The sequence below is a fragment of the Oncorhynchus tshawytscha genome, linkage group LG04 (assembly GCF_018296145.1).
Source record: "Oncorhynchus tshawytscha isolate Ot180627B linkage group LG04, Otsh_v2.0, whole genome shotgun sequence".
In the NCBI taxonomy this organism is placed as follows: domain Eukaryota; kingdom Metazoa; phylum Chordata; class Actinopteri; order Salmoniformes; family Salmonidae; genus Oncorhynchus; species Oncorhynchus tshawytscha.
The window spans coordinates 67,877,798-67,894,806 of NC_056432.1; the positions used below are offsets into that span (position 1 = coordinate 67,877,798).

The 17,009-nt window shown below is 46.0% G+C and overlaps 1 protein-coding gene across 1 annotated transcript in view; it reads right to left on the reverse strand.

Moving 5' to 3' along the window:
• The window catches only part of LOC112249269 (spondin-1), a 127,508-nt gene that overhangs the window by 93,527 nt on the left and 16,972 nt on the right, over positions 1–17,009 (reverse strand). The window contains 4 exon segments of the mRNA XM_042321108.1: positions 1,244–1,392; positions 7,457–7,579; positions 8,517–8,590; positions 17,001–17,009. The exon segment at positions 17,001–17,009 is cut by the window's right edge and continues 125 nt beyond it. Coding sequence (XP_042177042.1) covers positions 1,244–1,392; positions 7,457–7,579; positions 8,517–8,590; positions 17,001–17,009 — 355 coding nt within the window.

Sequence of the window (17,009 nt, forward strand, 5' to 3'; positions counted from 1 at the left end):
GCACAGGCTATTTAAAGAATGAGAGAGAGAGAGAGAGAGAGAGAGAGAGAGAGATTGTACAGAAAGAGGAGAAGGAGAGGGAGAAGAGAGTGGGAGAGAGAGATGGAAAACTGACAAGTAACAGAGGGAGTGGGAGAGAGTGTGAAAGACAGGCACAGGCATTGAAATACGGTGAGAAACTGAAACAGAGGAAGATTTTTACTAGAGGTAAAACTGCTAAACAATATTTCTTATTTAATATTTATTGAACAAGAGAGGTGGTCTCGTACCTACCAACATGACCAATTAACCTTGCATGAATGTGAACTTCATAGGACTTGAGGTCATACCCAGTTGAAAGGGACACAGGCCATTAAGCAGACCATTAACCAACATTTGCATTGATACTTATAGTACAGATGTTTGTGTCTTATTTAGGTCATCGCTTGTGGAAATCATTATGCAAAAAGTATTGAATGCTTCAACACACTTTGGAAAAGATTCCATGTTCCAATTCCATGGCTTTATACTGTAAATACCAAGTAGGCACTATCTACTTTGAATATCCAAAGGACGTAGATAACTCAAGTGTCCACCATGCATTTCACAGCTGTGAAGTATAAAACCACATAAAGGGGCAGGTTGAGAGACTTACTGTATGTAATTAATTAAAGTACTTTGTAGCTCACGGATCGATCAGAACGCCCACTGAGATATGTAAACTCCATTACTTACTGTACTGATACCACAGCCACCTGGATTATCCAGAGAGTACAGCCATTGGCTGGCCCATATAGATATCATTACTAGAATGGGAAAAGCCCCTCAAGCCATGGCAAGTTGAACAATGACTTGAATGGGGATGGTGATTTAAATCATTTTCATGGGCTTGCCATCCTTGCCATACATAAAAGACTCATAGATCCTCCACTGCAGTAGCAATAGCACTACCAACATGTTTATAATGGATTCTCAAGCTTTCAACCACATTTGAACAACATTGCATCCCCACTTAGAATACAATGCTAGTCTGGACTCCATGTGAGGATGCAGTGAAGCATAACCGGAAAGTGATCCGATCACCTTGGTCAGATAAAAAGTGACATATTGTCATACATACCTTAACCCAACACCCAGAACATCAGCAAGGGATGCAGATCTCTTGACGTAACGGATAAGGTGTTGGCTTGTCAATCGCTGGACCCTCAAATGTGCTGCAATACCAATAGCAGGTGTACGTCCATACGGCCGTGCCAGGTCTTACCTTCTGCCTGATCTCTTCCTCCATGGAGACAGGTGATCCCAGCTCGGCCACCTTCTTGATGCCCTCGCTGGCGTAGCCACCATACTCCCACAGCACGTAGTTCTTAGAGTGGGACGCTCCGATGATGGCCGACCAGTGGTTAGCACGCCCTGGTGAGGTTAAGAAACAAAACAACACCAGAATTATCATAATCTCGTACTATTCAGGAGGCAGGCTGGCCAAACATTTGTGCCAGTGAAAGGTTTGCACCTATTCCCATTCTGCAATGCATAATATATATTGGTAAAAGGTATGTGTATAGAAAGTGAACAACTCTAATTAAGATAAGATTAATGTAAGGTTACGGAATGTTCTGTTTATTATACACTTTGAAAATGACAGATAATGATAATGATTCATATAGAAGTAATGTACATGTCAGATCATGACACAGTAATTATATATTACAGTTTTTTTTACATCAGAGGCTCAGTACCTTACTCTCAGTAAATCTCTGTAGACATTTACGCTCGATTTCAATGAACAAGTAGAACTTAACATGCTACTGAAGGTTACCACTGGAATCTTTTAAACACTACTCACGAAAGGGAGATTACGTGCACCTGCATGTTAAACTAAGTTTATTGCAATGAAAAAAACACAAGGATAAACCACCAGATCAGTTGATCTCTTGTTACCGTGTCAAGAGATTATGATACCAGACAGCTGGTCTAGATTCTCTACTTCTGCCCCCAATGAAATACTGACCAGTAGCATCGGAAAACCGGCTGATGAATGTAAAAAAAAGACTTATTTGAGTACAAGAATTGTATGCTAGACCCTCAACATTAGTTTTCATTCATACAACATGTCGGTAAACAGAAGACAGTAGATTTGCAGTGGTAAACTACAAAATATTTTATTTTGGTTGTACAGAATTATTGTCAAATAGATAAATCGCCCTTAGTCTGATCATAAAGTAGGACTAAGTTGTTCTGATGACAATACCAACCAGAGGGTGAAATAGTCTGATAATCATGACATCTACGTTAGGGAGTTGTAAATCAATGGCCAATGTGGGTTGCAATTGAGATCAGTTGTGCGGGTGACTTTAGTGTGTATTGATGGTTTAACGAGAGATCAGATGGCAATAATCTCGTGGCTTTCGATGGTTGCAATTGGCCCATACAGTCTATTGCAATGTTCAGAGAGACACAATGATGAGCTGTACAAGGCTATAAACAAGTAGGAAAACTTATATCCGGAGGCTGCTTTTCTGGTTAACGGTGGTTTTAATTCCATGTCATTGAGACGAGTCTCCTTCGCCACTAGAGGCGATAAAGTCCTAGACCACTGTTATTCTACCCACAAGCAAGCCTACAAGGCCCTGTCTCATCTGCCATTTGGCAAATCAGATCACGACTCCGTACACCTGCTTCCTGTTTACAAGCAGAAGCTCAAACACGAAGTACCCGTTGAGAAATGGTAACCAGAATCAAATACTATGCTACAGGACTGCTTTGCTAGCGCTGATTGGAATATGTTTCGAGACTCCGCCGATAAAAGTAAACATGCTAACTACCTCCGTCACCAGCTTCATTATGAAATGGATTCGCGACTTTGTCCCCACACTGAAGGTTCAATGCCTCCCCAATCAAAAGCCCTGGATTAACACTGAGGTTGGCGCTAAACTAGAAGTCAGGGCTACCGCACACAGGGCTATCGCTCCCGAGTGGCGCAGCGTTCTAAGGCACTGCGTCTCAGTGCTAGAGGCGTCACTACAGACCCTGGTTCGATTCCAGGCTGTATCACAACCAGCCATGATTGGGAGTCCCATAGGGCGGTGCACAATTGGCCCAGCGTTGTCCGGGTTAGGGTTTGGCCGGGGAAGGCCGTCATTGTAAATAAGAATGTGTTCTTAACTGACTTAACTAGTTAATTAAAGGTTAAATAAATATAAATACATATCGCAAACAACCCTGAGGCTACAGCTGAGGGCCGGAACAAATATGAGAAATCCCACTATGATCTCCGCAGCGTAATCAAACGAGCAAAAGGACAATATAGGAATATGGTGGAATCATATTATACAGGCTCCGATGCCCGCCGCATGTGGCAGGGGCTACAGTCCATTACGGATTACAAAGGAAGACCCAACCGTGATCTGCAAAACAATGCCTCTCTACCAGACAAACTCCATGCATTTGATGCAGGCTTTGTCAATAACAATATTGTGCCGGGTGTGAGTGACACCACTATTGCTCTCCGAGGCCGATGTGAGTAAGGTCTTTAATCAGCTCAACACCCGCAAGGCCACGGAGCCTGACGGTATTCCATGGCATGTTCTAAGAGCATGCGAAGAACAGCTGGCAGGCATATTCACGGTAATGTTCAACCTCTCCTTGTCCCAGTCTGTAATCCCCGCATGTTTTAAGATGACCACCATCATTCCTGTTCACAAGAACTCTGAGGCTTCAAGCTACAATGTCTACCACCCTGTAGCACTCACAATTGTAATCATGAGGTGCTTTGAGAGACTGGTTATGGCACACATTAACTCCACCATCCCAGACACCCTAGACCCACTTCAAATTGCATACTGCCCCAACAGACCAATAGACAACGCAATCTAAATTGCAATCCCCACTGCCCTCACCCACCTAGATAAGTGGAATACCTATGTGTGAATGCTGTTCATTGACTACAGCTCAGCATTCAACACCATTGTCCCCTCCAAGTTCGTCACCAAGCTTAGGACCCTGGGACTGAACACCTCCCCATGCAAGTGGATCCTGGACTTCCTGACGGGCTGACCTGAGGTGGCGAAGGTAGGCAAACATCACATCTGGGGGTTGAGAGCTTCAAATTCCTTGCTGTCCACATTACTAAGAACTTAAAATGGTCCACACACACCTCAGGAGGTTGAAAATGTTTTGCATGTGCCCTCAAATCCTCCAAAATGTATACAGCTGTACCATTGAGAGCATCTTGACTGACTGCATCACTGCTTGGTATGGCAATAGCACCACCCTCGAGCGCATGGCGCTACAGTGGGTGGTGCGGACAGCCCAGTACATCATTGGGGCCGAGCTCCCTGCCATACAGGACCTCTATATTAGGAGGTGTGAAAGGAAGGCCTGAAAACTTGTTAAAGACTCCTACCAGTCAAGCCATAAACTGTTATTTCTGCTTCCGCACGGCAAGCAGTGGCGGTACATCAAGTCTGACACCAACAGGTTCCTGAACAGCATCTATCCCCAAGCCTGCTAAATAGCTAACTAAATGGCTACACGGACTCTCTGAGTTGACCCTTATTTTTGCACTGTCTCTATGCACCCTCACAGCACCCTCCCTACACACTCACACACACTGACCTCCCAACACACACACAAACGCTCACTTTATCATTTGCTCACACACACATAATATGCACATACATTTATACTGACTCCACACAACGCACGCACGCACACACGCACACCCACTCACATACAATCACCATATACACTGCTGCTACTCTGTTTATCATATATCCTGATGCCTGGTCACCTTATCTATATACATATCTACCTAAATCACTCCAGTATCCCTGCACATTGTAAATATGGTACTGGAACTGACCCTATATATAGTGTTCTTCTTATTTCTTATTTTTTATTTCTTATGTGTTTTTGTTCTACCTTATGTTATTTTTAGTGTTACATTGTTATTGATTACTACGTTGTTGAGTTTAGAACTTGCAAGAAAGGCCTTTCACTGTACTTGTTCACGTGACATTAAAAACTTGAAATAGCATACTGAGTTTCCAACTATGAAGTCAAACTTCGGTCTGCTGATGCACTCTATTGTCCTCTCTTCACTTCCCAAGGTCAAAGACCTCCGAGTGGATAATTCTCTTCTTTATTGCTACAAAATAAACTCATATCCCACCTCCTCTCCTCCTCATCCCTCTCTCCTCTCTTCGTCAGAGCAACTCACACACATTATCGGAAAGTCTTTGTTCAGCAAAGCTAGGCACTCTATCTGACCACTCAAATCCTCCTTTCTCATTTCCTTTTGCAATTTATAACACTCCTCTGGCGTGATGGGGTGTACACACACACACACACACACACACACACACACACACACACACACACACACACACACACACACACACACACACACACACACACACACACAGACACACACAAATAGGGGAAGTGGTCACCACAAACTCAGTAAGGTTAATCCCTCTATATCCATCAGAACTGTATCCAATCTCAGTCATATACTCTGATGTTCCACAGCCTATTTTCATACTCTCTGCAAAACTCCTTCCATCTCTTTCTCTTTCTCTCAGTCTTGCTGAATTGAGCGACGTGATTGCTGATATTGCTCATATTTCAGCTTTGTGTGAGTCTGGTAGAAATACTATTGAGAGCCCATATCCACTGAAGACATGAAATGACACTTGAGCTGTGAATCCCTGGAAGTAACATCAGATCCATCCAAACCACAGGGCAGTTCTCTGGTACACTTAGCCACCTGAGTACCAGTCATGGCTATCTTGGCTGGGCTCTCTCTACCCGTCTCTCTCCTGAGTCTGTCTGAATGGGTTCAGATAACCAGGAAACCTGCTGGCTATCTCCACTCTCCACAGATAATGGTTGAATAGCTTCTCAGCGGTGTATTACTTATTATAAACTGGGTTGTTCGAGCCTTGAATGCTGATTGGCTGACATCCATGCTATGTCAGACCGTATACCATGGGTATGACAAAACATGTATTTTTACTGCTCTAATTACATTGGTAACCAGTTTATAATAGCAATAAGGCACCTCAGGGGTTTGTGATATATGGCCAATATACCATGGTTAAGGGCTGTGTCCAGGCACTCCGCGTTGTGTTTTGCTTATTAGCCATATACCACACCTCCTCGGACCTTATTGTTTAACTATAGTCACACAGAGAGGGAAATAAAGCTGTGCATGTGACGATGGAGGGAGCGAGGAGAATAAAAAACCTGCTAGCCTGTTTTAGAGTAACCTTCAACATCAGAATGTATGGCACCGGCCCTTCACGTGTGCCTCCCTTCAGCTTGAAGGACGAATGGACGCCTTGTAAAAATATCAGCCTGACGTGACATTGTGCTGTATCTTCTTCTCTCCCTCCCCCTCTCTTTCTTTCTTCTCTCTCTCTCACTCTCTTTCTTCTCTCTCTCCCTCTATCTTTCTTCTCTCTCTCCCACTCTCTTTCTTCTCTCTCTCCCTCTCTCTTTCTTCTCTCTCTCTCTCTCCTGCTGCTAGAAATGAAGAAGCAGACACTCACAGATCATCATGACTGTGGATAGTGTGTGAAAACTGTTGCTAAAACCTCTTTTAGCAATGGTTCTATCTGTGTTTGATTGACAGTTGTTATATAAAAAACACAGGAACATTAACAAATAATTACCGGATACTAATGATGCTTGGGGAGGAAGTTGTAGATGGTGATCTCCTGTATGTATGACAACCAGGGATGGTTACCTTGGCTATGACTTTGTGGTGGTGAGGAGAACTCAATTATAAAAACCACAAAACCAATAACGGATTTCCAAAGACACAGTGGAAACGCATGCATGAACACACACACACAGACACACACACACACACACACACACACACACACACACACACACACACACACACACACACACACACACAATGTAACAGAGACAGACATGCACAAAAACAGAAAGACACACCGAAAGACACACACACTCCTGTCTCTCCTAAGCCAATAAATTAGGGTGTTGCTCGATCTGCAGGTTTATCTCACTGTGGGACTCCATGCTAATCATTATATTGATCTGGGCTGTGTGTGAGAGAGAGAGGAGTGTCTTAGAAGGAGGGGAGAGCCCAGTAATCCCCATTTTAATTCACACCCTGCTTGCCTGCTGGGGAGTCAGGCTCAAGGTTATACAGTGCAGCACCACAGACTGAGGCCCAGGGCCAAGCTGGGGGAGGAATGAGACAGGGGCCTGGGGAGAGAGTATCCTGGGGTGGCCATGGAGGTTGTAGTATCCTTGGAAGACTGTGATGCTGGATACTTGAGCAGTAGGGCAATTTTATTAGTAAAGGGGTTATTTTGACGCAATGGAGGCACCAACTAGGGTAGCCCTGGGGTGAAATGGGGGACTAACTAAAGTTATCTTTCAGGGATTAAATGGGGTATGTACCTTGGTAATTTGGAAGTTATTATGGGGTACTTACGAGGGTAGTCTTTGGGGTGCACCTTCTCTGACCAGTTGCCGTGGAAGGTGACTCTGTACTTGGCTGTTCCACAGGCACAGCAATCCAGCAAAGGCTTCTCTGTGGTCTCCCCATACAATGACTCTGAGAAGAGAAAGAGAGTGAGAGTGAGAGAGAGAGGGGGGTAAAGGAGGAGAGAGAGTTTGACAGCAGAGAGAGGTATAGGGTTGTTATAGGTAGGGGACAGAGGAGGGGAGGGGAGAGGAGAGGAGATGGGCTTATTTACTGTGGTTTGAAGCAAAAGAATAAGGGGAAATTAGATATATTGGGCTTTCATATTGAGCTGTCTTTTGAAAATAAATACATGCTACAGAGTTGCTATGAGAAGGTCACTGAGTTGAGAAATATGAGAAGTGCAGTTGTCTTAAATGTCCAATTCCTTCCACAACTGTGTGGTTAGCTCAGATGGAGAGGAGAGGATGAATATAGGCTCCTGATTTTGCCTGGTTATTTACATGATGATGTGGTGAAGAGATAGAGGAAGGGAGGGATGGAGGGAGAGAGGAGGAAGGGTGAGAAAGGAGAGAGGAGGGGGAGGGAGGGAGGGAGGGAGGGAGGGGGAGGGAGGGAGGGAGGGAGGGGGAGGGAGGGAGGGAGGGAGGGAGGGAGGGAGGGAGGGAGGGAGGGAGGGAGGGAGGGAGGGAGGGAGGGAGGGAGGGAGGGAGGGAGGAGGAAGGGTGAGAAAGGGAGAGGGGGGAGGGAGGGAGGGAGGGGGAGGGAGGGAGGGAGGGAGGGAGGGAGGGAGGGAGGGAGGGAGGGGGAGGGAGGGAGGGAGGGAGGGAGGGAGGGAGGGAGGGAGGGAGGGAGGGAGGGAGGTGTAAAGCTGTTCTTTTGATCAGTCTCTGTAAATTCTCTATCCAATGTCATGCACAGATTGGGAGATACAGCACAAGTGTAAAGATCCTGACCCAGTAAGGGAAGAGAGAGTAAGACAGGAGATGCTGAGATATAGTAAGGGAGAAGGAGGAGGAGTGAAAGATATGTAGCGCCCTTTACTACGTCTCAGTAATGGAGGACATACCTTTCTCACACATCCTCTTGGTGAGAGAGCCTTCATCCTGGAAGTAGATGATCCTCTTCTGGACAATGCTGGCCCTGCAGAGAAAGAAGGAGGAGGGGAGTAGGTGAGAGGAGAAGAGGAAGTTTCAGGTTAAGAGAAAGGAGATAGAAAGGTTGGAAAGAGAAAGCAGATGAAAAGTGAAAAGATGAGGGTAAAGTAGAGATGAGGGTTGAAAGAGAGAGGGAATGAACAGTGGAGAAAAGACAAGAAAGGATGAGAGGAGTACAAGGCAGGAGATCAGGTGGAATAAGGGAGGAAAGAAGCAGGAGATGAGGGAGAAGGGAGAGAAAGAAGAGAACAGAGTTAAATACTCATCTCAGCACAGGGAGTAACCGGGGCGCGTTTGGAGTAATGTTGAACTCGGGTTGAGTGTCTGAATGAATAAATCCTGGGGAGGAAGTGTTCTTGTGCATCCAGATAGGTCTACCAACAGTTCTAGCTAATAGAGCAGGTTCTGTGTCATTTATCAACATTTTTATCCAGACAGGATTCCAGACTGGTCTGAGATCAGCTAATAAAGCAGGTCCGGTGTTATTCATCAACATTCTAATGTGTTTCCAGACAGGTCTGAGATCAGCTGCTAGAGCAGGTCTGTGTTATTCAGCAACATGTTCCTGTGCTTCCAGACAGGTCTGAGATCAGCTACTAGAGCACACAGGAGAGCTGAATCACAGGGACTCTCAGACTGGAGGGATTTGCTAGCAGAAAGTTTTTATTAACATAAAGACGTGTATTTAGCAGGAGAGAGATGAGGTTGGAAATGAGATTGAAAAACCGACAGAGAAAGAGGAAAAGGAGAGAAAAAAGTCTGAACGTAAGCTTCCCTTTTGAGAAACGATCAATAGTGAGCAAGCACTGGTCCTGGCAGAGAGACTGTTCTGATAGAGCTGTCTGGGGGCAGAGACACAGTGTGCTGGGTGGACACAGGTCTTAGTGGGGCCTTGACATGCAAATCAGACACAAACAAACCCATTCAAGGGCCAGAAGGGGGCCCGCGTGCGGGCCAGAAACGATCGCAAGCAAATTACTTTCATGGCCCAACAGCTGTCACAAACAAACTCCATTCAGGTGCCGTACATTACATCAGACTTGGCTACCCACAACAGGCTGCAGGTTTCCATGGTGATAGTGGGCAGAGGGTAGCAGAAGGGTGTAGGTTCTAGGCTCTGGATTGTCTGGGTCCTGGGTCTAGTCCAGGTGGATCATGTCCAGCTGGACTGTTTATGGAGCAGGAGTCCAAGCTGGGCCAAGCCCACTGCTGTCACTGTCCTCTCCCACAGTCACAAAAATAAAGAGAGAGGGAGAGAGAGAGAGAGAGAGAGGGTGAGAGAGAGAGAGAGAGAGAGAGAGAGAGAGAGAGAGAGAGAGAGAGAGAGAGAGAGAGAGAGAGAGAGAGAGGATGTAGATGTAAAAGAGGAAAGGTAGAAAGACAGAGAGATGTACTATATGCTCATCTCAGGAAGCTGTGGTAGTGAGGAGAAAGGGCACAACTAAAGAGAGATACAAGACAAGGACAAATAAGACAAAATCATTAATTTCACCTTATCCTTGAAGGACACACTCCAGATGAGCTGCTTTGAAACAATGCATTATCTCTCAATTCTGATGGGATTCCAACCTATTCCCCAAGCAAACCTCCTACCACTAGAGCATCCCGAGTGGCACAGGGGTCTAAGGCACTGCGTCGCAGTGCTAGAGGCATCACTATAGACCCAGGTTCGATCCCGGGCTGCTTTGCAGCAGGCCACGACCCAGAGACCCGTGGGGCGGGGCACATTTTGCCCAGCGTCGTCCGGGTTAGGGGTGCGTTTGGCCGGCCGGGATGTCCTTGTCACTTAGTGCTCTAGCGACTCCTTGTGGCGTGCCGGGAGCATGCACGTTGACTTTGGTAGCCAGTTGTATGGTGTTTCCTCTGACACATTAGTGTGGCTGGCTTACAGGTTAAGCGAGCAGTGTGTTAAGAAGCAGTGCGGCTTGGCATGGCTGTGTTTCAGAGGACGCATGGCTCTCGACCTTTGCCTCTCCTGAGTCCGTATGGCAGTTTCAGCGATGGGACAAGACTGTAACTACCAATTAGATGTCACAAAAAATGTTTTTTTAAATGATAAATAAACCTACCACTCTCCTGTCTGTTTCTCCTGCCTCTCTCCAGAGCAGGCTGTCAGGGGGATTATGTTTGAGGAGGCTGTGTCAGGCAGGCCGGACAGAGAAGGGACAGTATCTCTACAATGATGGAGTGACAGCTATATGCCCCTATTAACATAACACAACACTCTCTTCATCTCTCTTTTTCTCACCCTCTCTCTTGCTTTGTTTTTTTTAGCAATTTTTACTCTTCAAGGCACACAGCAAGACAGATACAGAGACAGAGAGGAAAGAGAAGGGAGAGAGAGAGAGAGAGAGAGAGAGAGAGAGAGAGAGAGAGAGAGGGAGAGAGAGAGACAGAGAGACAGAGAGAGAGAGAGAGAGAGAGAGGGAGAGAGAGAGAGAGAGAGACAGAGAGAGAGAGAGAGAGAGACAGAGAGAGAGAGACAGAGAGAGAGAGAGAGAGAGAGAGAGGGAGAGAGAGAGACAGAGAGACAGAGAGAGAGAGAGAGAGAGAGGGAGAGAGAGAGAGAGAGAGACAGAGAGAGAGAGAGAGAGAGAGAGAGAGAGAGAGAGACAGAGAGAGAGAGAGAGAGAGAGAGAGAGAGAGAACAAGGTATGGGTTTGGAAGGGGATAGTAGCAGGACATGAAGAAACCTGTCTGAGTGGTATACCTAGAAGTACAGAGGTGACAGGGGTACCCCACCCCAGGCGCTCCTAAACACACCGCCAGCATATCTCTAATTGTTCACACTTTAATTCAATCTCACCCCAATTTCAGATATCTCTCCCTGAGTGAGCCGCTCACAAACTGCCTCACTAGCTGCCCACTTTCTGGGGCCGGCCAGGCAATCAGGCACAGTAATGCTTATTTAACATCCAATTTAAATTCTATCAATGAGACGCTATTAAAGCCAGATTCACTTTCCTGGCTCCAAGCCGCCGATGGTTATCGCCTCAAAAGCGCTCTGGTGTTAGGGTGGGTAGGGTGTGTGTGTGTGTGTGTGTGTGTGTGTGTGTGTGTGTGTGTGTGTGTGTGTGTGTGTGTGTGTGTGTGTGTGTGTGTGTGTGTGTGTGTGTGTGGCCAGGTGAGAGAGGGATAAATAAACATAGCTATTTGTTTACAGTTTGTTCCTTTGGGAAAGCACATGCTGTACCAGTTTCATTGAACCATTCCTACTCATCTCACATGTAATAACTGCAGAGTTAGACTGCCATTCTCTCTGGGAAGGCTTTTTAGTCTACCTGCCATTGTGTTCATGTTATTATATTCCTGGAGATTTCAAATAGGTTTTGACACTATCATGTTCTGACTGTCAAAACTGTACTACACTTTATGTCAGAATGACTTTTTCTGTATAAATTAACAAAAATATAAAGATTCTACAGGGAGTGTGGTCCAGAAATCAGACAAATGTCTGTTCCTTTTTGACCCCCATAATCATGGTGAGCCAGATCAAACCACCACACTCACTGTTTCCAGCCTCCAGTATACAGCAGCTACTCCTCAATTACAGCTAACCATCAGGGAGGAGAGGCTGTCATACCACAGCCTCTCTAGCCAAAGCACTAGAGGAGCTCTCAAAAACTCTGACGGTGTTCTGAACTAATCACTTTCCACACAGACAAACTGAGCGATGATGACACTAAACACAGTAATACACACAGTACACATCTACACATGTTGTATGACGTTGTATTACACAAACTCACACAAACGCACATGCACACATACACGTAAACACACACAAACACACACACAGACACCAGACACATGCACAGTCTGTTATTCCATAATAGTTATTGCCAGAGGTGTCTGAGCTAACCAGGTTATTTGACGGGTAGGCAGACAGGCAGGCTTAGAGCGTTGAAATTAAAACAAACATTCCTCTGCTCGTATCAATAATGAAATCACTCATTCTCTGATGGAACTGTGATTTATGGCCAGCTAGTTCAGGCTAGGTTGGTTGTTTTGTGCAGCTCCCAATTACCCCGTGCAGTGTAACATTAAATCACCTGTTGGCATTAACCGTATTTCCCTCTCCGTCCATTAGTTATTTAAGCTAGTAAAGTCACTAGATCGGGAAACCCGTAAACGCCACACTGTAATCAACCATTTCAGATTCAATGCTGCCTGCGTGTCTGTGTCTGTCTATGTGTGTGTGTGCGTGTGTGTCTGTCTGTCTGTGTCAGCGATATACAACAGCTTCTCAATAATAATCTGTCAGTATGATGTTTAGGGGTGCACCTAGCCCACTTCACTGATAAAACTTTAATAATAAGAGTAGTAAAGAGTAGAATTACCCAGTAATTCAACTTCCCAGTTTCATAAAAACACTTCCTTTTCAACTATGGACCTCTCCTCACCTGGTGTCATCACTCTACAGTGAAAAACAAGCTTCCCCACTGGACGTACCTTCGTATCACATCCCCACTCCATAACATCCACAAGTGACTATATATCACTCTCTCCTCATCTCACATGCCGCCTCTCTCTTTCCATTCTGTCCATTCATCTATTCTATACTGATCACTCTTCTTCTTGTATTGTCTCTCTCCCTCTTTCTCTACCTCTGTCCCCCACTCTCTGTCCCACCTCCTTTCTCCCAATAGATATACGATAGCTGAGAGGTAAAGTAGGGGAAGATGCCTGCCTGTCTGATTAGTGTGCTGTGGGAACAACACAACTACACCCTGGTTGAGAAAGGCAGAAAGAGTGAATAGGAAAAGTTGAGAGAGGGGAAGGAATGAAAAGGGTGTGTAGTAGAGAGAGAATCCGCCAGGAGAGAGAAGAGTGAGTGAGAGTAGAGAGAGAATCCACCAGGAGAGAGAAGAGTGAGTGAGAGTAGAGAGAGAATCCACCAGGAGAGAGAAGAGTGAGTGAGAGTAGAGAGAGAATCCACCAGGAGAGAGAAGAGTGTGTGTAGTAGAGAGAGAATCCGCCAGGAGAGAGAAGAGTGAGTGAGAGTAGAGAGAGAATCCACCAGGAGAGAGAAGAGTGTGTGTAGTAGAAAGAGAAACTGCCAGGAGAGAGAAGAGTGTGTGTAGTAGAGAGAGAATCCGCCAGGAGAGAGAAGAGTGTGTGTAGTAGAAAGAGAAACCGCCAGGAGAGAGAAGAGTGAGTGAGAGTAGAGAGTAGAGAGAGAAACCGCCAGGAGAGAGAAGAGTGTGTGTAGTAGAGAGAGAATCTGCCAGGAGAGAGAAGAGTGAGTGAGAGTAGAGAGAGAAACTGACAGGAGAGAGAAGAGTGAGTGAGAGTAGAGAGAGAATCCGCCAGGAGAGAGAAGAGTGAGTGAGAGTAGAGAGAGAAACTGACAGGAGAGAGAAGAGTGAGTGAGAGTAGAGAGAGAAACTGACAGGAGAGAGAAGAGTGAGTGAGAGTAGAGAGAGAATCCACCAGGAGAGAGAAGAGTGTGTGTAGTAGAGAGAGAATCCACCAGTAGAGAGAAGAGTGTGTGTAGTAGAGAGAGAATCCACCAGGAGAGAGAAGAGTGAGTGAGAGTAGAGAGAGAATCCACCAGGAGAGAGAAGAGTGAGTGAGTAGAGAGAGAATCCACCAGGAGAGAGAAGAGTGAGTGAGAGTAGAGAGAGAATCCACCAGGAGAGAGAAGAGTGTGTGTAGTAGAGAGAGAATCCACCAGGAGAGAGAAGAGTGTGTGTAGTAGAGAGAGAATCCACCAGGAGAGAGAAGAGTGAGTGAGAGTAGAGAGAGAATCCGCCAGGAGAGAGAAGAGTGAGTGAGAGTAGAGAGAGAATCCACCAGGAGAGAGAAGAGTGAGTGAGAGTAGAGAGAGAATCCACCAGGAGAGAGAAGAGTGAGTGAGAGTAGAGAGAGAATCCACCAGGAGAGAGAAGAGTGAGTGAGAGTAGAGAGAGAATCCACCAGGAGAGAGAAGAGTGTGTGTAGTAGAGAGAGAATCCGCCAGGAGAGAGAAGAGTGTGTGTAGTAGAGAGAGAATCCGCCAGGAGAGAGAAGAGTGTGTGTAGTAGAGAGAGAATCCACCAGGAGAGAGAAGAGTGAGTGAGAGTAGAGAGAGAATCCACCAGTAGAGAGAAGAGTGTGTGTAGTAGAAAGAGAATCCGCCAGGAGAGAGAAGAGTGTGTGTAGTAGAGAGAGAATCCACCAGGAGAGAGAAGAGTGAGTGAGAGTAGAGAGAGAATCCACCAGTAGAGAGAAGAGTGAGTGAGAGTAGAGAGAGAATCCACCAGGAGAGAGAAGAGTGTGTAGTAGAGAGAGAATCCGCCAGGAGAGAGAAGAGTGAGTGGAGTAGAGAGAGAATCCACCAGGAGAGAGAAGAGTGAGTGAGAGTAGAGAGAGAATCCGCCAGGAGAGAGAAGAGTGTGTGTAGTAGAAAGAGAAACCGCCAGGAGAGAGAAGAGTGAGTGAGAGTAGAGAGTAGAGAGAGAAACCGCCAGGAGAGAGAGGAGTGAGTGAGAGTAGAGAGAGAATCTGCCAGGAGAGAGAAGAGTGAGTGAGAGTAGAGAGAGAAACTGCCAGGAGAGAGAAGAGTGTGTGTAGTAGAAAGAGAAACCGCCAGGAGAGAGAAGAGTGTGTGTAGTAGAAAGAGAAACCGCCAGGAGAGATAAGAGTGAGTGAGAGTAGAGAGTAGAGAGAGAAACCGCCAGGAGAGAGAAGAGTGAGTGAGAGTAGAGAGAGAAACTGACAGGAGAGAGAAGAGTAAGTGAGAGTAGAGAGAGAATCTGCCAGGAGAGAGAAGAGTGAGTGAGAGTAGAGAGAGAAACTGACAGGAGAGAGAAGAGTAAGTGAGAGTAGAGAGAGAAACTGACAGGAGAGAGAAGAGTAAGTGAGAGTAGAGAGAGAAACTGACAGGAGAGAGAAGAGTAAGTGAGAGTAGAGAGAGAATCCGCCAGGAGAGGGAAGAGTGAGTGAGGAGTAGAGAGAGAAACTGACAGGAGAGAGAAGAGTAAGTGAGAGTAGAGAGAGAATCCGCCAGGAGAGGGAAGAGTGAGTGAGGAGTAGAGAGAGAAACCGTCAGGGGAGAGAAGAGTGAGTGAGAGTAGAGAGAGATACTGACAGGGGAGAGAATAGTGAGTGAGAGTAGAGAGAGAAACTGACAGGAGAGAGAAGAGTGAGTGAGAGTAGAGAGAGAAACTGACAGGAGAGAGAAGAGTGAGTGAGAGTAGAGAGAGGGAGGGAGGAAGAAAGCCAAAGAAAGGGGGAGTTCAGAGACAGAGACGAAGGCAAGGAAATCTCATCACTCACTCTGACAGGCACATAATAACGTGCATTAATAAGAAATGCAAGCCTTTTTTTACGCCCCTACACACATAACGACGGCACGGTGAAAGATTTAAACGGGGCAGGAGAGAAAGTGACAGGCCAACTGAACTCTTTAATAATGCAGAGATTAGCATGCCATGTAGGGCACCACCCTATGTTTCTGTTCCTCTCTCTCTTCTCCCCCCACTGGGTACACACTGGTTGAATGTTGTTTCCATGTCTAATTCAATGAAATTACGTTGAATCAACGTGGAATAGATGCTGAATTGACGTCTGTACCCAGTGGGTCTCTCCTCCTCCTCCTTTTCTCTCTCTCTCTAGCTTATACACTCTCCCTCACACACACACTCTCTCTCTCTCTCTCTCACACACACACACACACGCACACTCGCTCTCTCTCTCTGCCCTACCCTCAACCAATATCCTGCCTCAATGCATGGGAGTGTACTGTGATCTGTGTTTGGTACAGGTAACTAACAGATACTGCACCTAAACAAGCCCTGGAAGCACATGACACGGCAAAGGAATCAATGAATCTATTCCGAGGGAAACCTTTAGGCTGGGTTTGGACTGGAGAGGAGTACAGTAATAACTTTCCATGTACAGTAATAGGACACATGTGAGTACGATACTGTATGTAAACATGCCTGAGGGGTCCACATACAGCTCCTTATTCACAGTATACAATCAACCACACACTGTCACAGCTACACTGGATTTGTGTCACCAACTCTGGTCCTATACACAAGCTAAAGGTTGTGAATGACTTGTTCCAGCCCAGCACTAACACACCTGGATAAACTAATCACCAAGCCATCAAAATATTGATTCGATGAATCCGATAATATTACCGTCGGTCTGGAATAAAAGCCTCTAAACACCGTAGCTCTCTAGTACCAACGGGTGGTGATCACATATGGCTGCATCCCGATTCTCCACACTTCTCCCAAAGTGCGCACTTGCACATAGGATTGAGGTAAGCATTGGCTGGAGGGAGTTTCCACTGTTGTTGCATCCATAATGGGGAGTATGCAGGACAAGTGCACACTTCAGGAGAGGGGTGGATAATGGGGACGCACTTCAGGGTTCTTCAGAGAACCCCAAGTACATGTACCTACTTGAGGGTG